General features: G+C 31.5%; 3 protein-coding genes across 5 annotated transcripts; all 3 read right to left on the bottom strand.

Annotated features, from left to right (window-relative positions):
- Positions 1-154: 154 nt before the first annotated feature.
- On the bottom strand, positions 155-2,346 carry LOC17876242 (rRNA-processing protein EFG1). 2 transcript variants are annotated; one of them, XM_023783635.1, is made up of 8 exons: positions 2,100-2,346; positions 1,744-1,873; positions 1,533-1,660; positions 1,255-1,393; positions 1,030-1,144; positions 872-935; positions 531-788; positions 155-423 (listed from the first exon to the last, which is right to left on the bottom strand). In XM_023783635.1, the coding sequence occupies exons 1-8, from the start codon at positions 2,253-2,255 to the stop codon at positions 421-423; spliced, it is 993 nt and encodes a 330-aa protein (XP_023639403.1). In that variant the 5' UTR covers positions 2,256-2,346; the 3' UTR covers positions 155-420. The 2 variants fall into 2 exon arrangements, with proteins under 2 accessions (XP_023639403.1, XP_023639407.1); XM_023783639.1 differs by having other exon boundaries at positions 531-782.
- Positions 2,347-3,626: 1,280 nt separating this feature from the next.
- Positions 3,627-9,442, bottom strand: LOC17876293 (putative ion channel POLLUX-like 2). Of its 2 annotated transcripts, XM_006279960.2 has the most exons (23): positions 9,312-9,442; positions 8,971-9,026; positions 8,770-8,855; positions 8,279-8,532; positions 7,802-7,873; positions 7,464-7,536; positions 7,242-7,340; positions 7,010-7,164; positions 6,814-6,918; positions 6,595-6,681; positions 6,096-6,180; positions 5,859-6,006; positions 5,677-5,753; positions 5,335-5,580; positions 5,126-5,239; positions 4,960-5,052; positions 4,756-4,882; positions 4,598-4,674; positions 4,473-4,520; positions 4,315-4,384; positions 4,153-4,226; positions 3,945-4,055; positions 3,627-3,869 (listed from the first exon to the last, which is right to left on the bottom strand). In XM_006279960.2, the coding sequence occupies exons 1-23, from the start codon at positions 9,395-9,397 to the stop codon at positions 3,768-3,770; spliced, it is 2,445 nt and encodes an 814-aa protein (XP_006280022.1). In that variant the 5' UTR covers positions 9,398-9,442; the 3' UTR covers positions 3,627-3,767. The 2 variants fall into 2 exon arrangements, with proteins under 2 accessions (XP_006280022.1, XP_023639089.1); XM_023783321.1 differs by having other exon boundaries at positions 3,627-4,055.
- Positions 9,443-13,309: 3,867 nt separating this feature from the next.
- Positions 13,310-14,563, bottom strand: LOC17876325 (photosynthetic NDH subunit of subcomplex B 5, chloroplastic). The gene is made up of 5 exons (XM_006280940.2): positions 14,299-14,563; positions 14,160-14,223; positions 14,005-14,067; positions 13,855-13,913; positions 13,310-13,666 (listed from the first exon to the last, which is right to left on the bottom strand). The coding sequence occupies exons 1-5, from the start codon at positions 14,506-14,508 to the stop codon at positions 13,436-13,438; spliced, it is 627 nt and encodes a 208-aa protein (XP_006281002.2). The 5' UTR covers positions 14,509-14,563; the 3' UTR covers positions 13,310-13,435.
- Positions 14,564-23,747: the final 9,184 nt, after the last annotated feature.

The raw sequence follows: 23,747 nt of genomic DNA, 5'->3' as shown, positions 1-23,747 counted from the left end.
CTTTATATGTTAAGAACGAATTGATTTATTTCCTAACTAGATTTTAGATTATGATCAGTGCAATGTATCAGATATATATTCAATTATCATAAAAAAAATTTAATGTTATCGAGTTGCAGCAAATGTCTAGTTTACTGATTCCAACGAGGATCTATCTCTATGGTCAATTACTCAATTGACTCAATTCTATAAGTAAAACTCAAGAAAGATTCAAAAGTGAGTTCACAGCAGAAGTTTTAGGGTATCATCTCAAATGCCAAAAGCAACATACACATATTTCTGAGTGAATTCAATTACCACATCCAAAAGTGTATATATATATATATATATATAAATAGATCCCAACGGCGAGACCATTGCAGCAAGTGACAGAACTGATAAGAGTTTCTAGTGTGTGTTTGGAGAAGCTGAAGAACCCGATCACTGCAAGAACAGCAGGAAACATTATGGTTACAACTTGCAAGATCTTTCATGAGATGTTATTCAAAGATTTCTTTCCAACAATCTAACTCGTCGGTAAGTAAACTGACCTGTTGCTTCTTCTTCTTAGGCCGTCTCTTCCTTTTGGGTTTGTGAGCATCAGAATTGGAGCTCAAGTTGCTACTCTGACTGCTGTATGCATTTGCCGTAGCAGTCCTGGTTGTATTATATGAAGACTCACTTCTTCTGTTCGAAGTGTTTCTCGAGGATGATGGCATCTCATTCCTCTGTACATATGAATTCTTCCTATAATTTGATTCAAACCTTGCTTGTGGTGGCGGCATTAAAGCCCTAGCAGAGTTCTGCTTCTATAAGGATTTCAAAACATTCAAACATGTAAACATTTAAACCATGTCATTGTTAACAAGTGGCATATAAACATTCATCATACCTGATTACGTTCATCACTTGACATGCCAGAAGTAGCTCTACCAGAAGCACTAGACGCAGCCTCCCTAAAAAAATATAGTCAGATGTTCTCTTGGTCAGTAAGGTTCAATTAAAAGTATTGACGTCTAAAAGATAGTAATCAACATTAACTAGGCCTACTTTGCACTTTTATCGGTCAATTCATCATCTGCATCTGCTTCATCGCTTGAACTCCCTTTATCAAAGAAATCATCATCACTAAGGTCCAGAAGACCATCATCTTCACTGCCCGTTTCTGTTATCCACAATCATATAACAAAAATCATCACTTATTAGCTACATTACTTAATAGTTCCAGAGAAAAAATTGTAAGCAAATAAGCATCTCCACATATTCTGTGTTTACCTTCTAACTCTTTCCCACTAGCAGCAGCAACAATGATATTGGCTTTGACCTGCTTCCTCAGTTTACCTCTTTTCTCAACTACTTCTGGATCCTCACCTCCAGTAAAAAGAGATACATACTTCTCATTTTTGGGGAAGAACTGCAATTATACATGTTAAGAAAACAGACATTTTCATTCAACTAACCTCATTCTAAATTATAACTACAGAACTTTAACTAACAAGTCAAATGATGAGAAATAGTAAAAGGAGAAGGCAGTGTAATGACGTTTAACTTACCCTAACATATTCAAGGTCTTCTTTGAGTTTAGTAAGTTGCTCAGCTATATCTGTGTCTCCCACATGGGCAGATGAAGTCCGTTGTAGCTTCTCAAGGCGTCTAATGCTTCTTTCAATCTTTCTCCGCTCTATCCAAGAACAATAAAAGCTTTAATCTTTCAATAACATTACGAACTACAAATACTAGAACCGTATGGTAAAAAGCTCTTACCAAAGAACTTAATCTTCCTGTTCCTGAGGAATACTTTACGCTCAACAGCGAGACGGGCATGAGCGTCTTGCTGCTTCTTCAAATCTTCCAACTTCTCTACTAGAGACTCTTTTACTTCAGGTGGCAAATCCTACAAAGTATCATCAATTCATCCATCAACATTCCAACTTCTCAAAAGGGTTGCGTATTAATGACTGCCCATATGATCAAATTCTCCAAAGGAACACAACTCAGACACATATCATTATAACCCTTAAAGCTCTACATACAACAAACACAACTGAATCCTAGAAAGGATGGAAATTTAAGAGAGATTCGAAGATAAAACCCTAATTTCAGAGAGAAAAGGAGCTAACTTTACGAAGAAAGCGTTCAACGGAACGCATCTGATTCTTGATGGAGACATTCTTAGGTTTCTTCTCTACACGCAATACTTTCGACCTTCGACTGCTGCTTCCTGCTGACTGCTTCGGTTCTGAAACCCTTCTCTTGTTAAAACCTCCGTGCGCCATGGCCGGAGGATGTTTATCAACTGAAGCTTTTGAAAGAACTTGAAGAAGGAGAGAAGAGTAGAGAGGAACAGACAAAAAAAATTAGGGGTTGTGTGTTTTTTTCTTTGTTCAGCCGGCGTTGGCTTGTTTTAGCTTCTTCTTCAATCGGACTTCGAAACGCTGCGTATTAGGGATTAGGTTGAACCGGATTATTTCCCGGTTAAACCGGTTGGTCGGATTATGATCGTAAGATCGTTGATTAACAAATGCTATAAAGTTTTTTTTTTTATAACATACATATTTCACGTCAAATAATCATAAAGCATAACTAGAAATAAAATTAAATTCCAATGGAACTTTTTTTTTTAAACCATTCCAATGGAAACTAATAAGTAATACTCAATCCGACCAAAAACAAACTAATACTCAAAAACAAACCAAATCCGTCGACCAAGAAAAAAAAAAGAGACAAACCAAATCCAAAAATAAGAAAATATTTGAATAGGTTTTCAAACTTTTAATACCCAAAAAACTGAAACCAAAATTGAATTCAAACCAAACTGAAAACTGAATAGGTACCCGTAATACTAAACTTCTAATTATATACCTAAAATAATAATTATAAACTAAAATATATTATTTATATACCACTATCTTATTATTGATATAACTCAATTTTATAATATTGTAATTATAAACTCGGTGGAACCTCCCTTAATCCAGTGGTTGACGAAGGGTTATTTAAAGCTTCCACACTTAGTAGAATCGTCATTGTTACAATTCTCATAATTTGCAATAAATAATAAATCAAAAGTTAAAAAAAAATTATAAACTCGAATATATTAGTTATTTTACATTGATAAACAAAATTTCAGAAATTTTTTAGTTATATTTGTTAAATCTAACAATTTTTAATATATCAAATTTAAGATAGCCATTCAAAAAATTAATTTTAAATAAAACGGATACTACTCAAACTCGAAACAAATACTCGAATGCAGAAGCCTCGAAATCTTATTATAAAGTTTTTGGCAATACTATTTTCTGTATAAAATGATAATCTAGTTCTCTTTCTTAATACTCATCTCCAAGACTCTTTAATATTTACCAAACATCACTTTGTTGATCGCAAACTCTCTTTGCATAACACGATTGCTAGAAACAAAAGATGAGCTAACGATGCTCTATATATAATGTGTTTATTCAATATACTTTTTTTCTTAATAAATTCTACATTTAAAACAAATAAAAAGAAATCACTATTGTTTGGAAAAAAAAAATAAACTTGGAGACATACAAAGGCAATAAAAGAGAAGAAGAAAAAAAAACAAGCTAAAATTATTACAAAGACTGAAGAAGCTTATTTGGTGTCGAAGAAACAAATAAGACCAATGCAAATGAAAAGGCTTCTTTGGTTTCTTTGTATTATATATCAACGACTTATTTGATGCTTGCATTTACGAGTCAGTCTCCTTGCTCCAATGTCGCTTAGTGTGTAACAAAATGTGGTATATGAGAGAATGTATACAATTTTCATAGTGTGATGGGTTGGTCTCCTTCAAGCTCTGATATAACAATCAACGAGTCATCCATTTCGAGAGCGAGAGGTTCATTCTTTGGAAGCGGATTGATTATCTGCAACCACAAGAGGTTCCAAGTTAGTGAAGAGGAGAAGGTTAATGTATGTTGCAGAGTAACAAAAACCCTCACCTTTTTACCGCCTTTTATGTAGCCTATAGCGACTTCTCTCCTTAGCCAAGCTCGCTCTGAGAGCTCGGTGAATGAAGGGTTCTCGCCCTTTTTCATGTACAGCTCAATGTCCTGCAAAACTCAAGATTTTTAGACCACATTTATTGTGAATTTTGTAAAAGTTACTGGCAAAAAGGTTTGAAGGAAGAGACTGTATTTCTTTTTTAACCTTTACGTATATCTCATCACCATCTGCGTTTAGAATGTCCTTCCACACCTCGTTCAATTCGCTGTTTTCAGCAACTGGTTATATAGAAAAGGGTATTACTATTGTTTGGATTATATATAGGCAGGTAAACAAGAAACAAAAATTGGATAGTTGAAATGTAACCTTGTGCTGTTACAAGGCTCATGACTTCCTCTGCTGCTATGAAAGTTAGGGATGGCTTCAGCTCTGTTATCTGTATGGTTTAATGTTTCAGCAGCTTAACCATTATGGAAGCTAAAAAAACCTTTAAATAAAAACTAAAAAGAAAAGCCTTTCAATACCTGCTTGCCGAGATTTGAGTCGACGATTTCAGAGGCTAGATTATGTACCTAAAGAAACAATAGAATTAAACGAATTTTAGCTATTCAATGTGGTTTTTGGATTCAATAAAAAATTAGTAAATCACCTTTACTCCAAGCTTTTTGCAGATGCTTTCAGCAAGGAGAAGAGAATAAGCAGATTGTTTGTCTGCTCTAGATGGATCTAATAGACATTTCCAACTTATTTGTTAGTGTGGTCATTATTACAAAAGAAGAAATCAAGAAGAAAATCGCAAATGCTTACCTCCAAGAAGCCAGTCTCGATCCGATATTACAAGAATGGTCAGAGGAATATTTTTGCTTTTCTTATATTTACTTTGCATACGCATTATAGTTTGCTTTAATGTATCATAATTCAGAGGATTCCCAACCTGAAAAAGATTGAAAAACATTAATACACAATGACTTTGAAGCTCTTCTTGTTCATGCCACTGAAAATGAAATTTACCTTATGTGAAACTTGGATGTTCTTGATTTTCGTTGAACCCATACTATCATCCATTCTTCTTCTGTCCTCTAATGGGACATCCGATAATATTTCCTGTGTACAGAGAATTATTAGTAACTTATTATGTGAGAGCCAACCAGAGAAAGATAATGGTATATTATCATACCAATGAACTGCCAGGACCAAGATAGTTATCAAACTCCTCGATCATATGCACAACATCTCCACGCCAACCAAGTAAAAGTATAGATTCTTTGGGTCCTTTGATGGAATCTGATCCCTGTGTAAATCATAGAACAGAAAGTTAGAACTCTCAAAAAATTAAAAGTCTAATATTATAGTTAAAGCATTGTAGGGGGTAGTTGGGAGTCAGACCTTTGATAAGGACTTACGAGGACGCATTATTATCTTTGCTAGCCGTGATCTTTTTTTCTCGAAAACTTGCTTCCGAGTATCAGTCGCTACTGTAATGTTCTCTAGTTTCATGTCTGTATATAAAAGTTGCTTCTTTTTCCAATTGAGAGGTGCGATAAACAATAGTTTGTCAGTTTCCATGAGCTCATCGTTATCATTTGGGTGGAAATTTACTTTCCCGTCCCGTAAAAGGCCACACACCACAACCTGAAAGGGACACATGTAGAGAATGAAATTAGTAACAAAGATCAACAGGTACTGAGTCAAAGAACGAAAAAACATTCCCCCAAGAGTCAATCCTACCTCCTGGAATCCCAGTCTTAACTGTCTATACTTCGTCCCAACTAAATTGGGGAAGCTGCAAAGATTAAATACATTTTCTGCAACGAGTAACCTTTGTATTAGTCTTGAATACAAACATAATAAAAACATGAAACAAAAATTCTAAACAAATAACAGTCATGTAAGATGAAAGCACACTGTACTTGAGTAATTTAGTAGGTGCCTGTAGATCTTTATCAGGTCCTTTTGACGTGAGCATTGGACAAACAATTTGGACGTAACATTTTCAACCGGCTCCACTTTCAATCCCGAAATAGACTTTAGAAGATCATACGTATTAGGGCTTGATACCTGCATTCATTTCCAGAAGCAAGAAAGGAAAAAGATAAGCATTATAAACAGAATACCGTTACTGCACAATCTTTCGTTACCTAATTTACCTCTACAATGGTTGGGATCGATTCCATCTTTTGTATAGGTTGCAGGGCTAATACAGAAAGAAATGCGTCTGTATCAACTTCATACCTGAAACAATGTTTAACTTCGTGTATCAATATTCCATATTTTTTACCACTACCATTCCATATTTCTGACAGGTTTCAGAACAGCTTTTTTTATTTTGTACTCACAGAGAACCAAAATGCATCATGAAACACAGTACAAACCAAACAAACTACGTGTAATGAAAAATTATCAAGGAGTTAGTATAAGAGAACTCCTAACTCTCTACCCCAAAGTCCCCAAACCACCCAAAAACTCTATAGACATAACTCTCTTAATATACATATTTATATGTACTTTAGTATGGGTAAGCTAACATGAAAGATTTGTGACTGTAATAACATTTACTACTCAAATACCTATCCAGAACTTCTCAGTTTCCATAATCATCTTTCTCAAAGCTGATACACATATACCAAAGAGTTGAATTTTTCTTACCTATCACCTTTCGTTGGTAGTATGATAATAGCACGAGCCATAGAGGCGGCAGCCCTCTCAAATGATTTCGTCAAGTTAAGACTACAACTGCACTGGTAGAAGCATGAAATCAGCACTGTAAATGTATGCAAGCCAAAAAAAGCATTAATTAATATGGCATGAACCTAAGCAGCATTTCAGTTTCACTTCTGCTCAATAAGAAGTGTGCAACCACTTTACCTTTTTGTAAGGATGTCAATATGATTAAAATCTTTGGAGTACGCTTCAGCTAGCTTGTCCATCTGCTTCCTTGGAGTATCAGACATGAGCAGAAGTCTCTGCTTCCTGGAAGCATGTAACAAAAAAAAAAAAGTAATTATCCAAGTCAAAATAAGTGGAGAACTAAATCGTAAGATATATAGAGAGACCAAAATACCTAGTTGTGGCAGTACCTAAGCGGACAGCATGCTCATGATAACTGTTCAGTTGCTTTAGTATGAAAGGTAGATGACTGTTTATTCCACAAATGATGATATGATCAGCTTCTAGGACTTGCATCTGTGCCCCTTCCCTCAGTTTCGTCATATTATACTGCCCAGACAAAGGATTAAGAACTTCTACCAATTAACATTCATTTCGCACCAGTAGTGTTTATCCCAAGAACTTACCCGAAATTGTTCTGTCATTGTGCTTAAAAGCCGAGAGTAAAACAATATTCCCCAAATGGCTAGTACAAATCCAATGACTCTTTCAGTGCGTGTCTTTTGCTGCAGTTTTCAGTAAACAAATAGGCATTTAGTTGCAAGAACTCCATAGAAACATTATGAGGCTTGTAAGTTGTAATCGATCTGAAATAATATCTTTGAATTGGTGAAAAGGAAAATTATGACCTTCAGATGAGTAGAAGAGGAGATGAGGCATGCCCAGGCCTCCCAGAGGCAGTCTTCCAAGGGTAGGTCTTTCCTTCACAATAAAAAGGGAATAGCAGTACGCATAAGTAAGGAATCATGCAATGGGAATTCATACGATAGAATTTTAGTCCATTTACAAGGGTCTTCATATTTAAAAAATATATATACATGTACCAGAATGTTTTGTTTTTCTACAATTTCTTCATCAGACTAAAACCAAAAATAGCGTTTTATCTTCCATTTATAGAGTTTCATAAAAACGGATCATAATAACAATCTTGAGAATCGATAAGCTAAGTTAAACAAAGCTGTGTTACCTGAATTTGAAAAATAGGAGTCCCCCAATGAAAACAAATGATACACATGCTATCATGAGCGCCACAAGGAACCTAAAATAGCCACGACAAGTGATTGTCATTGTCAGAAAGAGAAATATAATATACTGACATATGAACAATGCTAATGTCAAGGACAGTGACACTTAAAAATAATACACAGCATGAATTACTTATACTAAGGAGAAGCAAACTCATACTTAGGAGATCCTCAACCTCAAACCCATGTCCTCACACTAGTGGAAAACGAAAGATTTAAGTCAGGTTTCTACACTACTTACATGTTTCATCATTTTAAATTTAATGAATCATTCTAGCAATTCTGACACTTTCCAGTCTTAATTATCCGATACTGCTAGCTGCTTCTGTAATTGGTAACATTTGTACATCCAACTATCTTACAGAAATAGAAGAAACACAATTAGTATAATGATAAGAAATACCGGGTTTAGGACATACGTGCCAATGTTCTTCTCGAGCTGAATATTGAACAGGTAAAGAAACCTTGAAAGACCCCATTTGAGATCTTGAACAGAAGGAACGGGGACATCCAACTTGAGAGGAGTAGGTAGAGAGTTCGATGCACAAGCAAAAGGCAAGCCAGCCCCCACTGAGTTCTGAACTAGGCGGGGAAGCTCTAGACATATCTTTTGCGCTATCCTGAACACCGCATACAGCGGTATGCATCCTATCACAAGTTTATATGGAAGACTCTGCAAGATTAAACAAGAAGCAAACGCATTGAAAGACATCAAAATACACCCGTAGACACAATGAACTGAGATTCATCTTCCAAACCAAGAACATGTGCATATAAGATACCAGAATAATCATCTTACAGTCTAGAACAACTTAAACATCAAAAGAACAAACCATTTGTCCGATTTTGCACAGTACAGGACCAAATGTACACATGTAAAGACATGAAACTGAAGATAGTTTTGGTTCACCTTATGGAATTTGGAACTGAAATCATTCAGGTTGACACTATACGGCTCTGTGTCTCCTCTCCTCTGAGATTTGACTTTAAAGGTCACTGTTTTAGTATAGGAAACAAACCAAAAACAAAAACAAAAACACTTAAGCCAATCAAGTAGGAGTCAAATTGAGGAAGAACATGAACAATGAGAGACACTATAGAGTCTCCTCACCTCGGAATCTAAAAGACTCAATCCCACCTAAAGGCAGAGACTGTAAACTCAATCTCCTGCACAAAGAGATTACACAACTCGTAAACATTAGTTCCAATGACCTTTTAGATTGAATTACCAACAAAAAAAAAAATTGAATCCAAAAATTCCGGTTCGAAGCCTAAACCTTAAACCCAGATTCAAAAACTCCATTAATCAAGAAAATGAACCCATTGATCTCGCTACATTTATACCTAAATGAGAAACACTAAAACAATCTTCGACCATTACACAAAACTGCATAATCTGAAGGATATAAATCATCACCCAGACCATGGAAGCAAACATTATCGAAGAAGTACCTGTTAAAAGAGGCGAATTGATCTCGTCTCAAAGCTTGTGAAGGTAGTATCAATGGCTTCCAGCTATATAACTGAATAGCCACCATTTTTGTTTTTGTTGGGGCTCTTCTCTTTTTTTTTTTCTTTTTTTTTTTTTTAAGCTCCTTTGAGATGATGATGATATATGCAATACTAGTCTGATTATTATTTATTTTTTTCCGAGGGAAAATGTGTATTTTTAATAAAAAGTCAAAATTTGTTGGTTACTTTTTTATTTTTTCGTTTTGTTTTTATTTTTTGTTTGTTAATGTTTTGGACCAAAATTAGTTACTCCAATGTTAAGAACAAACAAAAAACAAAACTTTAAAAATTTGGTGACAATTTTAACACAAAATTAGTACTAATCCAAATCAAAAAAATTGAAATTATGATTCTGATTTGATAACATGCATAATGGTAGAGTTTTATTGTAATACGATTATGGACGAGGTTTTTCAATCAAGAAAATCTCTATAATATTTTATAAAACGGAAAACCCCCAAGATTGTTGTATACATATAAAAACTAAATAAATATAAATTTTATTTTGCAAATAAATTGGTATATAGTTGTTTTATTTACGTGCAAATACGCAACGTTTGCAAAATATTTCTTTTATTTTCTTTCTTATGTAACTGTGATTTTATTTCAATGTACAAGTTTTTCTTTCCATGGCTTATTTACCATCGCAAACAAAGAAATTCATGTAAGGCGAAATATATCACAAATCATATATAAATTAAACATTTTTTTAACTACGGTTAAAAATTAATAGAATATTATTTAGTTTTGAAGATTATATATACGATTAACTGATATACTATATGATAATTAAATGTCATTGAGTTAAAAATAGTAGGGTGAGTGGACAAACATAACCTATCCAAATCACACCAAATTGGTATCACCTTATCAGAATCATGTCTATATAAGAAGGTTGTTAAAAGGTAAGGTCTTGGGTTCGAGTAACGCCAAGGGCTGGTTACCAGATTGAATACACAAGTGAAAGATTAGGATCGATGCGCTGCAGCGCTGGTGGCGAATTTATAATACACATTTTTTTTTTAATAAAGGTTAAAACAACGAGTACCATCGAGCCAGCTTACGCAAAACCAAAATATATAAAAACGATTTGTTATTGTCTTTGTTTACCCTCGTGACGATGGTATATACGATGGTTTCAAGGTCATAGATACATTTTGGTAAGTTAACTAGTCATTGTTTATCATTTCTGACACTAGCTTAGCTAGGTCACCATTTTAATAACTAAAGATTGTCTGTGTGTGTCTTTAATTACGTAAAACACTCTTATTATAATTTTAGTATTTGGTTCAATCCATACTCAGTTTCTTTCTTATTCACAACTTGAATATATAAAAACAAACTAGTACATCTCCTTAGAGAATACAACACTTAACTAACCCGAAGATGTTTTTAAATGCTCTTTTGTACTTTATATTAGAATTAGGTATATGACTTATGAGAGTGAGATTGAGATCTCGAAGAGGAAGAAGTGGAGAAAAGCACGTGGTGGATATGTGAATCTCAATGGAACCTCTCATGAGACGTACGACGATGTTTGGGTTATCATTATTGCCAATTCTATCACGCTTTCTATATATTTCATAATTCATATATCATCATCACTCTCCATCTTTACTTACTTTTTTGTCTTCTTTATTGTTTTTGTATCTTCTTCCACGCACTTTTCTCGTTTTTATATACATTTTTGGGAGATATATTAATGTATATATATATATACTGTATTTTTAGTTTTGTTTCCATCGTTAAAATCTCATCCGCAAATATGAAAACTCGAATATAATTGGCTCTCTCTCGACGTATCCTTTTCAATGGGATAAATAATAAGACAATGTAGTTTTAAACATATATATCAGAAACCACAAAGAAAATATCAGAAAAAATATCTTAACACTTACACCAAAGAAAAAGATCAGACATTTTACCAAAGGAAATAAAAAGTTTTGATCAAGAACACTAGACTTGAGAAATTATTCGAGATTTGTGAACTTCAAGTTTTTAAGAGCATCTCCAATTAATCTATATCTCCATTTTTTACTCTATTTTAATTTGAATATGATTTTTCCTTCAACCCATGTCTCCATTTTTGGGAATGACTCCATTTGATCAAGCACATTCGATTTTATTTTTAGCGAAAAACCACAAAATATACCTTTTTGTTTAAAATTTACAATAGAAATAATAAATTTTACATTAGACAACATTCATAATTATATATATATATATATATATATATATATATTATATGACATAGATGTTTGTTTATGCATCATCCAGTGTTGATCATTGATGAACATTTTCCATATTCATCTTTCATGGTGATTTTTATGGAATATATGTTATTGTTGTATCTTAAAATAATGTAAGTTAACTACATATTAATATTATAATTTATAAGTTAATGTATGAAAGTTAAAGTATGAAATAACACAATAACGAACTTTATTTGTGTATAAAATATGAATATAGTAAATTTAAAGAATTGATTTGCAATTAAAAAAGTTCAACTCCAAAATAAATAAATGAATTGAAACGAAACCTATAGAGCACATGAAGTGTACATATTACATAATACGAATGAAAAAGGTGGAACACAATTAAAAACTAGAACCAAAAGGTCCAAAACAATCTCAATATATATAATGATATCTTCTCTGAGATGAAGGAGTATAATTATAATCTTCAAACCAAAAAAAAAATACTTTCGAAGAAGATGAGTCTACTTGTGACATCAAGAAGAGGATAAGCTGAGGTTATTAGAGATTACTTGGATCTTGCAATTGGCTACTCTAGGAAGCTTCTGAAGTTTCTTGGAAACTTCAATCACATTTTCATCAAGTGGTGTATCATAAGTACAATGTCATTTGTTCAAGTTTCGGCATTGTCTCAAGAAAGTGTTCGACCAGCTTCATCTGCATCTCCTTGTCATCAAAAATTTCACCAAACTTCAATATCTTTAGAACCTTCACAGGACTTGATGATAAGAAAGTGGGACTTCCCACTGAAGATTTGCATAGGCAACCGTCAACTTCTGCACACTTGCTTGTATTTCTATGATTGAATCCCTGAAGAATCATAGAGGTAACAACTTTTCAAAATCCAAAATTTGTTTAGTATATATGTAGTAATATTATAGTATCTATGTTTGGTACTTGGAAGACAAGGGTTTCGAGATTTGGACAGTTCTTGTATATACCACTTAAGATCCTACTCAATTTCCAATGTGGGATATTGTTATCCCTAATATTCCAAGTATGAGAGTAGACATAACTAGAACTAATTCCTCAAGGACATGATAACCAGAAATAAGCTCATGAGCTTTTCCTGACACTAACACAGCTGTATCAAGATAGAGAGTCTTAAGCTTTGGAAGGAAAACATCTTCCACACCAATGCCAGAAATATTTTGAGACTCTATCCTTAGCCTAACCAGTGACTTGCTCATAAAGACCTTTGAAGGCAGATGATCAAAGTACATACTTACGCGTAAATCAAGATCCGATATCCCACGTTCCAAAACGTTTTATATCCAACGAATGACACAAACTGGAGCAACATCACGTCCACACTTTACTCTTCATGTATCAATGACTTTACTCTCACGTAATCTACCAAACCATTCCAGAATCATGGACCATGTTGCCTACATTGAAGAAGGAAATAGAGATGCGTTTTAGCTCCTCGGACTCTTCCACAAAACCGGAAACACTATGTTGTTGTACTTGGAGTCTTGGACCATGGGATGATGAAGTTAGCGTGTGGAATACGTCAATCTCAATGTCGTTGAGGTTCTTCTTGATTACAAGGGAACATATCAGTGAGCCTGTAGTTCAACACATGCCGTTTGTGATGTAAATAGCAAGCTTGGAATTATATTGGTGACTACCGCAATGCCAAGAATGGCTTTGAAATGACTCAGAAGAGCAAAGGTTTCAGGGGACTAAAACAAAATTTCAAGAGAATGAACAATCTAGATTATTATACACATTGTATAGAATTGTATAAACAGTTTACATCAAAAGTCATGATATTATATATAATGAGATTAGAATCCATATCTTTCTTTATCTAGTAGCGATATCATCTTTCTCGACGGTGAAGTCCCATACATCACCATACTTGTCATTAAAGTCCCATATGCTCATTGAGTTGTAGTCACTAATGAGCTTGTCACGAGCTCCCCTCTCCAATTTGTATATCTGTGGCTCGAAGTTGTGTGGCTGATCTGGTTTATCCATCTCTATTATACAGAACACTACCGTGAACAATGCTGCACCTATGAACAAATACTCACCCTGCAACACACACACACACACACAAACACTTGTGATTCTTTTTTTTATCTTAACTCCCAACCAAACACTATATTGTATAGTTAGGACATGAGAAGCTGAAACTTCATAATGTTCGAAAAAACTCGAGTTTCTTAGTATATCTGATTGACGTAATGGTAATTATTAGAAGCAAAAGGATTTGAAGTTACCGGAGCATCAAAATACATTCCTGCAGCTATAGCAGGAAGAAACAACAAAGAGATTAAACCTGCAGATATAACAAACAAACTTAAAAACCGCTATTTTCGATCAAACTTCGATTCGTAATAAGTACGAAAAAGCGGGTTTATAATGAATACCTTGAAACCCGTTCGTTTGATCAACAGCAGCAATGTCATCTGCTATTGCTCCCCAAAATGTTCCTAACATAACATTTCCAAGAAGATTCAATCAAAAATAAAACATCGTAGAAACCGAAACGACGAGAAGAAGAAACTGGAAACTAAAGTTTTACCCTTTTCAACTTCTCCTTCATAGTAAGTATGAGCACCATCGTAATATCCATACTTGAAATCCTCCTGTAACACCACTGACCAATCAGAAACAAGTTTTTTTTATACCAATTCTTGATTTCAGAGTCAATCCATACTTACCATTTCAACGCTGTTAAGCTCGAACTGACCAATCGGGTCTTCGTTTATGTCTGGTTCAATCTGTGACAATCCTGCAGCTGAGACAAGCTTAGCTAACCTCAATCTCCGACAGCATTTTACGACGGTGGTCTGGTCAGGAACCTTAACTCCGAGCTTTGAATCCATGATCTTTGGGATTGATTTAGGAGAAAGAATCGTGACCGTTGCCATTTTTTGTTTTCTTTGCTTTATCTTCTTCACTCTGTTTCTTGCTCTGTCTCTCAGAGTTTTGGAGCCATACAAAGAAAAATAAAATAAAAATCTGTTTTTTTTTTTTTTTTTGTGTCCTTTAGCGAAAGAGATTAGTGGGTTACTAGTTACTGTCTGTTATATTACCAAAGTGACTGACAAGTTTAGAAACGCCACGTGGAGCTTTACTAAGACTATTGAAACGGGCCTAATTCAATCAACAATATATAAGGCCCAATTTGGATCCTCGGTCCAAATTTTATGTGTCAAATTGCTTAAATCTTAAAATTCAACAAATGTTATCCTATACTTTTTATCCAGTTAATGTAAAATTATTTTCATATTAAACATATAATTTCGGAAATTATCTATAAAAGAAAAAAAATTCATTATATTAAAATACACATTTTACCATTTAATTGAATGAATAAACAAGAAAAATCGATAATTTCCGATCGACAAATTTGTTAAAAAAAATCGAATCGTACAAATGGTTTTCGAAGGTCTAGATACGCCTAAACAGCCTGTTTTTAGATAATAAAATGAGATCAAGTTGGCTTTGCTTTGTTCGGTTTAGTCGTTGAAATAACAATGTCAAGTTGTCTCACTTGATTAATTTGAAGGGACAATATAACATAAGAATCATAAACAAATGAATATACATACCCCAACTGTAACTAATAAAGGTTGAAGTAGTTGGAGAGTAAGCTAAAAATTAAATGTGCTTTACTCTGATGGCCACAAAAACCAAGTCATGATGGCTAAAAGAATAAACTACTTTGTTGAGAAACAAATCTCATCCAATTTTAAACGCAACAAGAATAAATCAAGATTTGGAGTTTAGATGGATGCATTACCACCAACATTTTTGGATGTGGAGAAGTACAAAAGAGAAAGTCTTTAAATTTTTATTTTTTTTTTGGTCAAAAGTCTTTAAAATATTATATTTTAAAATTTTGTTACCTAAAATATTGCTATTTGTTTAATGTCTCAAAAATAATATCATAAAAATTTGTTTCCCAAAAATACCAAAAACATAAAAATTTATTTTCAAGATTTATAATTTAAAATTTTGAGTTTAAGTTGAAGATTTAGGATATACTACTATTCTAGATTATAAATATAATTTTTAGGAAGTAGATGTTTAATTTTTAAGATTTAGGCTTTAGATTTGAAAGTTAAAATTTTAATTTTAGTTTTGAAACCAAATTGTAAGTGCTAGTTTTGGAACATGGTGGTATTTTACGAAACAATTTTTTTATTTTTTTTGGCAAACCAAACAAATTCTAAAAGTATACTACTCCATATTTTTGAGAATTGATGAACTAACAAGTAACTATAGAAGTGTGTAGAATAAGTTAGAATATCTTTGAATATATTTCTCATAATTATCTCATTTATGTATTTATGTATATTAGGAAACTATATCATTTAGGTTTAGCATCTCCTCCCTATATAAACATATGTAACTATTATTGTAATCTTCATGAGAGTCAATATAATATTTCCTAATCACTAGTATGTTCTTCTCTCATCAACCTTCAACAGTAACAACACACGAGTCGGCTAGAATTTCAAAAAAAAAAAAAGTGTTTTCAACTAGGGACTATAAATTATTGAGGTTTAGGTACTAGCTAGTACTTATCCACTAATATTCTTAGTTTTCCTAATTGACCCATTAACGACATTAATTAGTTTACTTTGCATAAAGCCAAAAGATTAGAAATGTTAAAAATGTCTAAACCATATATAAATCCTTATACAAATCGTTCAATATACTCTTTCCCTTTCAGTTTAGCTAATATTTTAGCTTTATAAAATTGTTTTATTATAAGTAATATTTTCAAATTTTTATGTAAATATTAAATATATTTAATGATTTTTGACCAATCATATTATACATCGTAATTTTTTATTGGTTGAATTTATTGTATTTAATAATATTTTTATTAACCTAAGGCGCAGAAGAATATCAAATATATTTTGCGATCTAAATATATATACTAAACTATATGTTGTTTGATTAAGAAATGACTTGAACAAGTAGTATTTGTAAAACCAATGAAGAAAATAGTTTGCGAGTAGGAGAAGTCGAGAATGGTTTCTTCCAGCTTCCAAAATATATCTTCTCAACGTAATTGCTTCTTTTGGTAGGAATATAATTTGCTTAAGCAATTAGAATTCAGTTCATTATTAATTAAAACATATATTATTAGATTACTTACCACACTAACTCTCCCCAAAATGGTGTGTTGACACAAACCAAATGATAAAATGATTAATACAAAAAAAACTTATTACTCATGCATAAAAGATTGACTTGTGTAAGATAGTCTCACTAAAATAGTAAGTAGACATGCAACGCTCGTTTAATTTGGGTTATAACTTGTAACATGAGTTAATGACACAATTAACAATTTTTTTTTCTTCTTTTTTGATAATGACACAAAGTTTTCTTGTCTACAATATTATTTTAGAAAATTTGAATGTTTTACCTATAAAATGTTGAAGAATGATTATATATAGAACATTTCATAAAATCATGAAAACTAGTCAATACAAAGTCAAATAGAACTCTATCGGAAAAGAATAATCAAATTTTGTCAAACTTTGATTTTTTTGAAATATAATATATATATATATTCTGAAGCAAAAACGAAATTATAAAAAAAAAAAAAATTTATATAGCAATATACTGCAAAGGAATGTGACTAAAAAAAATAAAAAAAAATAGAAATGGTCAACAAATCAACATAGTGCATTTTAAATTGTTTGTTTATGATTTCATATACTTATTATTTTTAGATAGTATAATGAAAATAAATAAATTCATACTATGCTGTAAACGATAGACTTTTTTTTATAAAGTATGTGAAGAAAATGCAATGTTTTTTTCTTGATTTGTTTGGTCAAAAAAAGAAAAGAAAGATCAAGTTTGAATTAGTTTCTGATAATTAAGGGTCAATATTCATTTTTATCTTATCTTAAAATATATCCACAATAACATAGTATAGTATGAAATAAAGAAAATGCAATGTTTTTATTTTGGCTAAATTTGTTTGGTCAACAACTTTGAGTTTTGGATTATTCTCAGATGAGGTCTAATAGTTAATTTTAAAATAGTTTCTTCAATTCATAATCATTAACTTATTATCAAAATTTTAAGTACATTGAAAATAAACCAAAAATAAACAAGTAAATATAAACAAAAAATTGTTGACTTTTTATCGATAATTTTTTTTTTTTGTCAATTTTAAAACACAAATGTAAGTTTTGTCACTTGTGATTAAGACATATAACTTCATAAAAATTAGGCTAGGCAATGCTGCTAAGTTTGTAAACAATTGTCCCCTTCATTGGCTTTCTTAAAGTCAATTTTTTCGTTTGTTGTTAAAAAAAAAATATATATATATATATATATATTAGGCTAGGCAATGACATAATAGAAAGGTCAAAGAGAAATAAATTGAGAGTGTGTGCCAATTAAATTCATGTAAATGTGCTTTCTCTATTTCACGCTGTCACCACACCTTTCTCCAGCTATTTTTTTTTAAATGTCATGTGCCCATTTAATTCTATTAACTTGTATCCCAATTTGATACATCCAACTAACCAACCAAAACATAATTGATAAGGAAGTTGGTTTTCAAAACCTCATAAAATGGTCAATTTCAAATTGACAAGTATAACAAAAACTAGATTATTGTAATGATATGGGGATAAAAATAGTATGTAGGGTCTAAAAGATATTAATATTTTTAAAATTAGAATTTTTGAGAAATGTTCTTTTTGGTATATTCTTTTTCAAAAATAATCTTATTTTCTATCTATTTTCAAAAATACTCTTTTTCAAATATGAAAAATTATAAAATTTTATATGATTTATAAGAGACATTAAGATCATCATTACTACTAGGAGACTCGATTCAAATATTTATAAGGTTTTAAAAGGTTCTAAAAGGCTTTTATAAAGTTTTTATAAGGTTTACAAGATTTTTATAAGGTTTTTATAAAGTTTTTAAAAGATATTTATACGGCATTTATGAAATATTTATATAAATCTACACACACATAAAGATAATTTGTGTCTATATATATATATATAAGTTCACACATATTTTTTGATAAATTTCAGATTTTTAGTGAATTTTTGATAAAATTCGAAAGAAGGGGTATTTTTAAAAAGTGGTATTGGAAAAGAGGTATTTTTGAATATGATCAAGACCTATATCTTTCCATCAATTAGACATGTATGATCCTTATAAATAGAAAATGTTAAAACTCTCACTCCGTCCACATCTCCTAGATCAAAAATACAAGCCATGTTTGGGATTCTAGGGTTTATCCCCAAGAGAAAACTTAATGGAGATCATCCTCCCATTTGATCTCTTACTTAAGATATTCTCAAGATTGTCATTGTAACACGTTGCAAGGTCTCGTTGCGTATCAAAGTTTTGGTCTTCCATACTGCATTTTTGAGAATTCACCCAACTGTTTCTAAAAGTATAATCGGTTCGGCCGCATATTTTATTCACCATCCTATACAACAATAAGCGGATCTTTTACTCCATATCTCAAGAACTATATCCAAACCGCAACTACTCTTCTCTTATATCTCCCTATTACCATATGCATTTTCCTAAAGGTTTGGGTTCTAGGGAAAATATGTGTCCCTCTTTACTTGGTTTGATATGTAACAAATTAACGAAGCCAATTATCCATAACCCTAGCACTAGAGAGTACATATCTTTACCAGTAGTGGACAACAAAGAGGAATCGGATGACATCTTATCCCGGGTATGATACAATCGAAAAGCTCTTCAAGGTATTATTCGTATTTGATGATGATTATGTGTGTCAGGTTTCAACATTATGAACTGGTTCAGTGACCTGGAGAATGATTGAATGTTTGATACCTCATCACCCTTTATATGATACAATGCCCCATTGATGTATATCTTAGTATATAAAGGGTGATGAAGTATCGAACATTCGACCCTTCTCCATGTCACAACTCCAGATCCTAATGTTGAAACCAGACACACATCATCATCATCAGATACAGATAGTACCTTGAAGAGTTTGTCGATATGATCACACCCGGGATAGGGTGTCATCTGATTCCTCTTGGTTGTCACTACTGGTAAACATATGTACTCTCTATGCTAGGGTTACAAATCATTGGCTTCTTAGATTTGTTATAGATCAAACAAGGTGAAGTGGGACACATATCTTCCCGAGACCTCAAATTAACCTATAGGGAAATACATATGGTAAAAGGGAGATATAGGAGAAGAGTAGTTGCAATGTGGATCTAGTTCTTGAGGTATGGAGTAGAAGATCCGCTTACTGTTGTATAGGAAGGTGAATAAAATACGCGGCCGAATTTTTAGAAGCATTTGGGTGAATTCTCGATGATGTAGTATGAAAAACCAAAGCTACGACACATAACGATACCTCGCAACGTCTTCTAATGATATCCTTGAGAATATCTTAATTAAGAGATCAAATGGGAGGATGATCTTCATCGAGTTTTCTCTTGGAGACTTACTTGGGGATAGAGACTACTTTATTCTATCGTTTTCCCATGACGGCGATAAACCCTAGAATTCCAAACATGACTTGTATTTTTTTTATCTAGCTATGAGATGTGGACTGGAGTTAGAGTTTTAATATTTTCTATTTATAAGGACCATACATGTCTAATTGATGGAGATATAATAAGGTCTTGATGATATTCAAATTCATCGAAATGTATCATAATATATGACTGTCAAAAAAATAAAAATTTATAAATCTTTAGATATTCATTGAAGATCATTTTTCATATTATAATTTTAATGAAAAAAAATCCAAAACAATAAACTGGTTTTCCATTTCAATTAAAATAATTTTTCAGATTATTATTTTAATGAAATTATGACGCTAAAACCGCTTAATTAAAATGATTAATTAATATTTAAATAAGAAACATAATATATTAAGATTTAATTTTGACTGATTAAATATATAAAATATATTTATATGAGAAAAACATAACTAGCAATACAAAATAGGGTTATTGTGCCATGGAAATAATCATATGTTAATAATATGTTTCACATGTTCATAATTCCATGGTTTTGAAGGTTGATAAATTTTATTTTGCTTAATATCAAAATACCATAATTAATATTTCATACAGAAACTAATAGTTTACATAGGTGTTTTATTTTCTTTTGGTCTCTGTTTCATGAAAAATTACTTTGAACAAAGAATTTTCTATAACCAACAACTCAAACTATTATTTGGAATTGTTTCTCTGTCTTTGATTATTTAAACTTATTTTCACAAGTTCTTACGACTAGTTTACGAGAAAGATTCCACAAATTATTTAAGTGAATTTCAAGAATAATAGATTTATCGCCACAATCAATATAATACAATGTAGTAGGACTCGACAAAAATATCTAAAATTCTAAATCCAGTCTTATCAGAAAATAGGGTATCCAAAACTTCGGATAAGAGTATATATATTTAAAGGTTATAATACCTCATTACTCTAACTTGAATTCACTTTTTACATATAATTTTATTATAATACGTGTATAAGATTAATATTTCAATGTCATGATATTTTTGAAAATATCATATGGCATGGCAGATTAATTTTCTGATTTTATTTAAAAAAATTGAACATAATTTATAATTAATATTTTAATAATTTAAACATTTTCTGATATGGTTTAGATGTGGATAGCCGTGAATATAGGTATATTCATATCCATATAATTTTTTCATGAATATAACATATCTAGATATAAGTACTCAAAAATTCTAGAGTACTGGATTTGTGTGGATCCCTATAATGTAGTATATTTAGCATAAACATTATAGTTCAATGAAAAATAAATATCTAAAGTGGATTGCTTGTAAAACATAATAGTGGAAAAAATAAAGTTATATCCATAAGAAAAATGAGAAACAATCTTACTGATTTACATAGTGGAGATCTCGCAAAAAGAGAACATGCTTTGTCTCTCACTTTCTCTCGCATTTCCGGAGTGAAGAAAGCGGGCTCGCCTAATCACCACCAATATCCTTGGGAACCAAAAGAGTTATATAATCTTCCACGAACTTCATTACAAAGGCTCGAAATCACAATGCCATAAAGAAGGGAAAATCACATACCTATATGAAACCACATGCGTTCAAGGGTTTAAAAATGTGATGAGCGGCGTTGAAACTCAGATTCCAATTTTTCTGTACTTTTGAGTGCTCTAAATTTGTTTACTAGCGGCGGAGAATCTTAAGAGAAGTAGGGTTTCAATATGTGAATGGAACGGCATATTATATATTTTAAAATTTGGGCTTTAAACATTTGATGTTTTTTAACATTTAGTGGCCCATGAAAAATATAGTAAAAAAAGATTATTGAGCCTAAGTTATTGAGCCACTTCTACGAACTCATAACCGAACTAAGTTAGGACAAGCTGAGATTGAGTAAATTTGTTGAAAGCCTAATACAAAAGCCTTTGGATCAAAATTCATTTATATATAGTTAAGATAAAAGACAAAAAAAATCAGGGGAATTTTCAAAATACCCTTTTTTATATACCTCTTTTAAAAAATACCCCATTTTCAAACTTTATCAAAAAATTCACTAAAAATGTTGAAATTTATCCAAATATGTGTGTAAGCTTATAAATATATACACAAATTACCTTTATATGTGTCTAAAACTTTATACACCTTTCATAAATAGCGTAAAAACAAATTATAAAAACCTTATAAAAACCTTATAAAAACCGTATAAACCCTTTTAAAACCCTTTTAAAACTTATAAAAACGATTTAAAACTATTTAAAACATTTTAAAATATTTGTATCGAATTTTCCAGTAGTAGTTATTATATAGAAGTACCTTATAAACTATATAAAACTTTATAATTTTTATATTTAAAAAGGGGTATTTTTGAAAATAGATAGATAAAGGGGGTATTTTTAAAAAGGGGTACACCAAAAGGGGTATTTCTCAAAAATTCTCAAAAAAAATCCTTCTATTTTGATCAAAAGACAAAAAGGAAAGGCTTTTGATAGAAAGAAAAGAAAAAAAAACTTCAGTCTACAAGAAGCTCGCAGAGAAGTTCATTTTCAAATCCATTTAAAATATACTGTAGAATTTAAAAACAAATCACTAAACGAATAACATATGATTTTAACTAGTATTTATATATCATAGAAAAAAATAACACATGACTTTCATAATTTTTTAAAACTTAATAATTGAATAATACATGATTTTTTTTAGATTTCCAAAACTATTAAACTCCATGAACTAATAACCAACGGTTGTGTGGTCACACTTTTCAGGATATGAACCTTAGATTGACTACTTACTATAATGGGTTGGGCCTAATACTCATTTATTGGTCCTTACTCCTTATCTTTGTTCTTTGAGTTTTCTTTTTCACCAAATCCGTTACTAATAAAAACCAGATTTGGTCCAATGGGTCTAGTCAATCGAAATTTTTCTATTGGAAGTGGAATACACAACTTTGTTGATTAGAGCCAATTGACTCATTCGTCGGAGCATAAGACAGTGGAAAAATCTCAAATCTTGAGAAATTGATACCAATAACCTTTTTATGATACCCTCTTTTAAAAATATCCTCTTTTGTTACCATTTTCATTTTTGCCCTCTCTTAATTTTTAATGGCTATTTTACCCCTATTTGAAAGAATATTCTTTCCCAAATGAAGGAATATTCCTTCCAAAAATTTCCCGCCAAAAACTATTCCGCCAAAATTTTCCCGCTAAAAAAGTTTCCGAGAAAATTTTTCCGAGAAAATTTCCCGCCAAAAACTTTCCGCAAAAATTTTCCCGCAAAAAAAATATTTTTTCAAAATTTTCCCGCCAAATTTTTTTAAAGGGTTTACAAGATTTTTTAAAGGGTCTTTTAAAGGGTTTACAAGGGTTTTTAAAGGGATTTACAAGAGTTTTTAAATGGTTTTTAAAAGATTTGTAATGGTTTTTAAAGAGTTTTAGAAGCCTACAAAGGTTTTTAAATGGTTTTTAAATGATTTACAATGGTTTTAAAAGTTTTTATAAGTTTATAACAGTTTTAAAAGGATTTACAAGAATTTTTAAAGGATATTAAAAATTTACAAGGATTTTTAAAGGTTTTTTAAAAGGATTTACAAGTGTTTTTAAAAGGATTTAAAAGTATATTTAAAGGCATAC

The sequence above is a fragment of the Capsella rubella genome, unplaced genomic scaffold, assembly GCF_000375325.1.
Source record: "Capsella rubella cultivar Monte Gargano unplaced genomic scaffold, Caprub1_0 scaffold_8, whole genome shotgun sequence".
NCBI classification, from domain to species: Eukaryota; Viridiplantae; Streptophyta; class Magnoliopsida; order Brassicales; family Brassicaceae; genus Capsella; species Capsella rubella.
The sequence above is the reverse complement of the archived record's forward strand: the minus strand, read 5'-3'. Positions and strand labels throughout refer to the sequence as shown.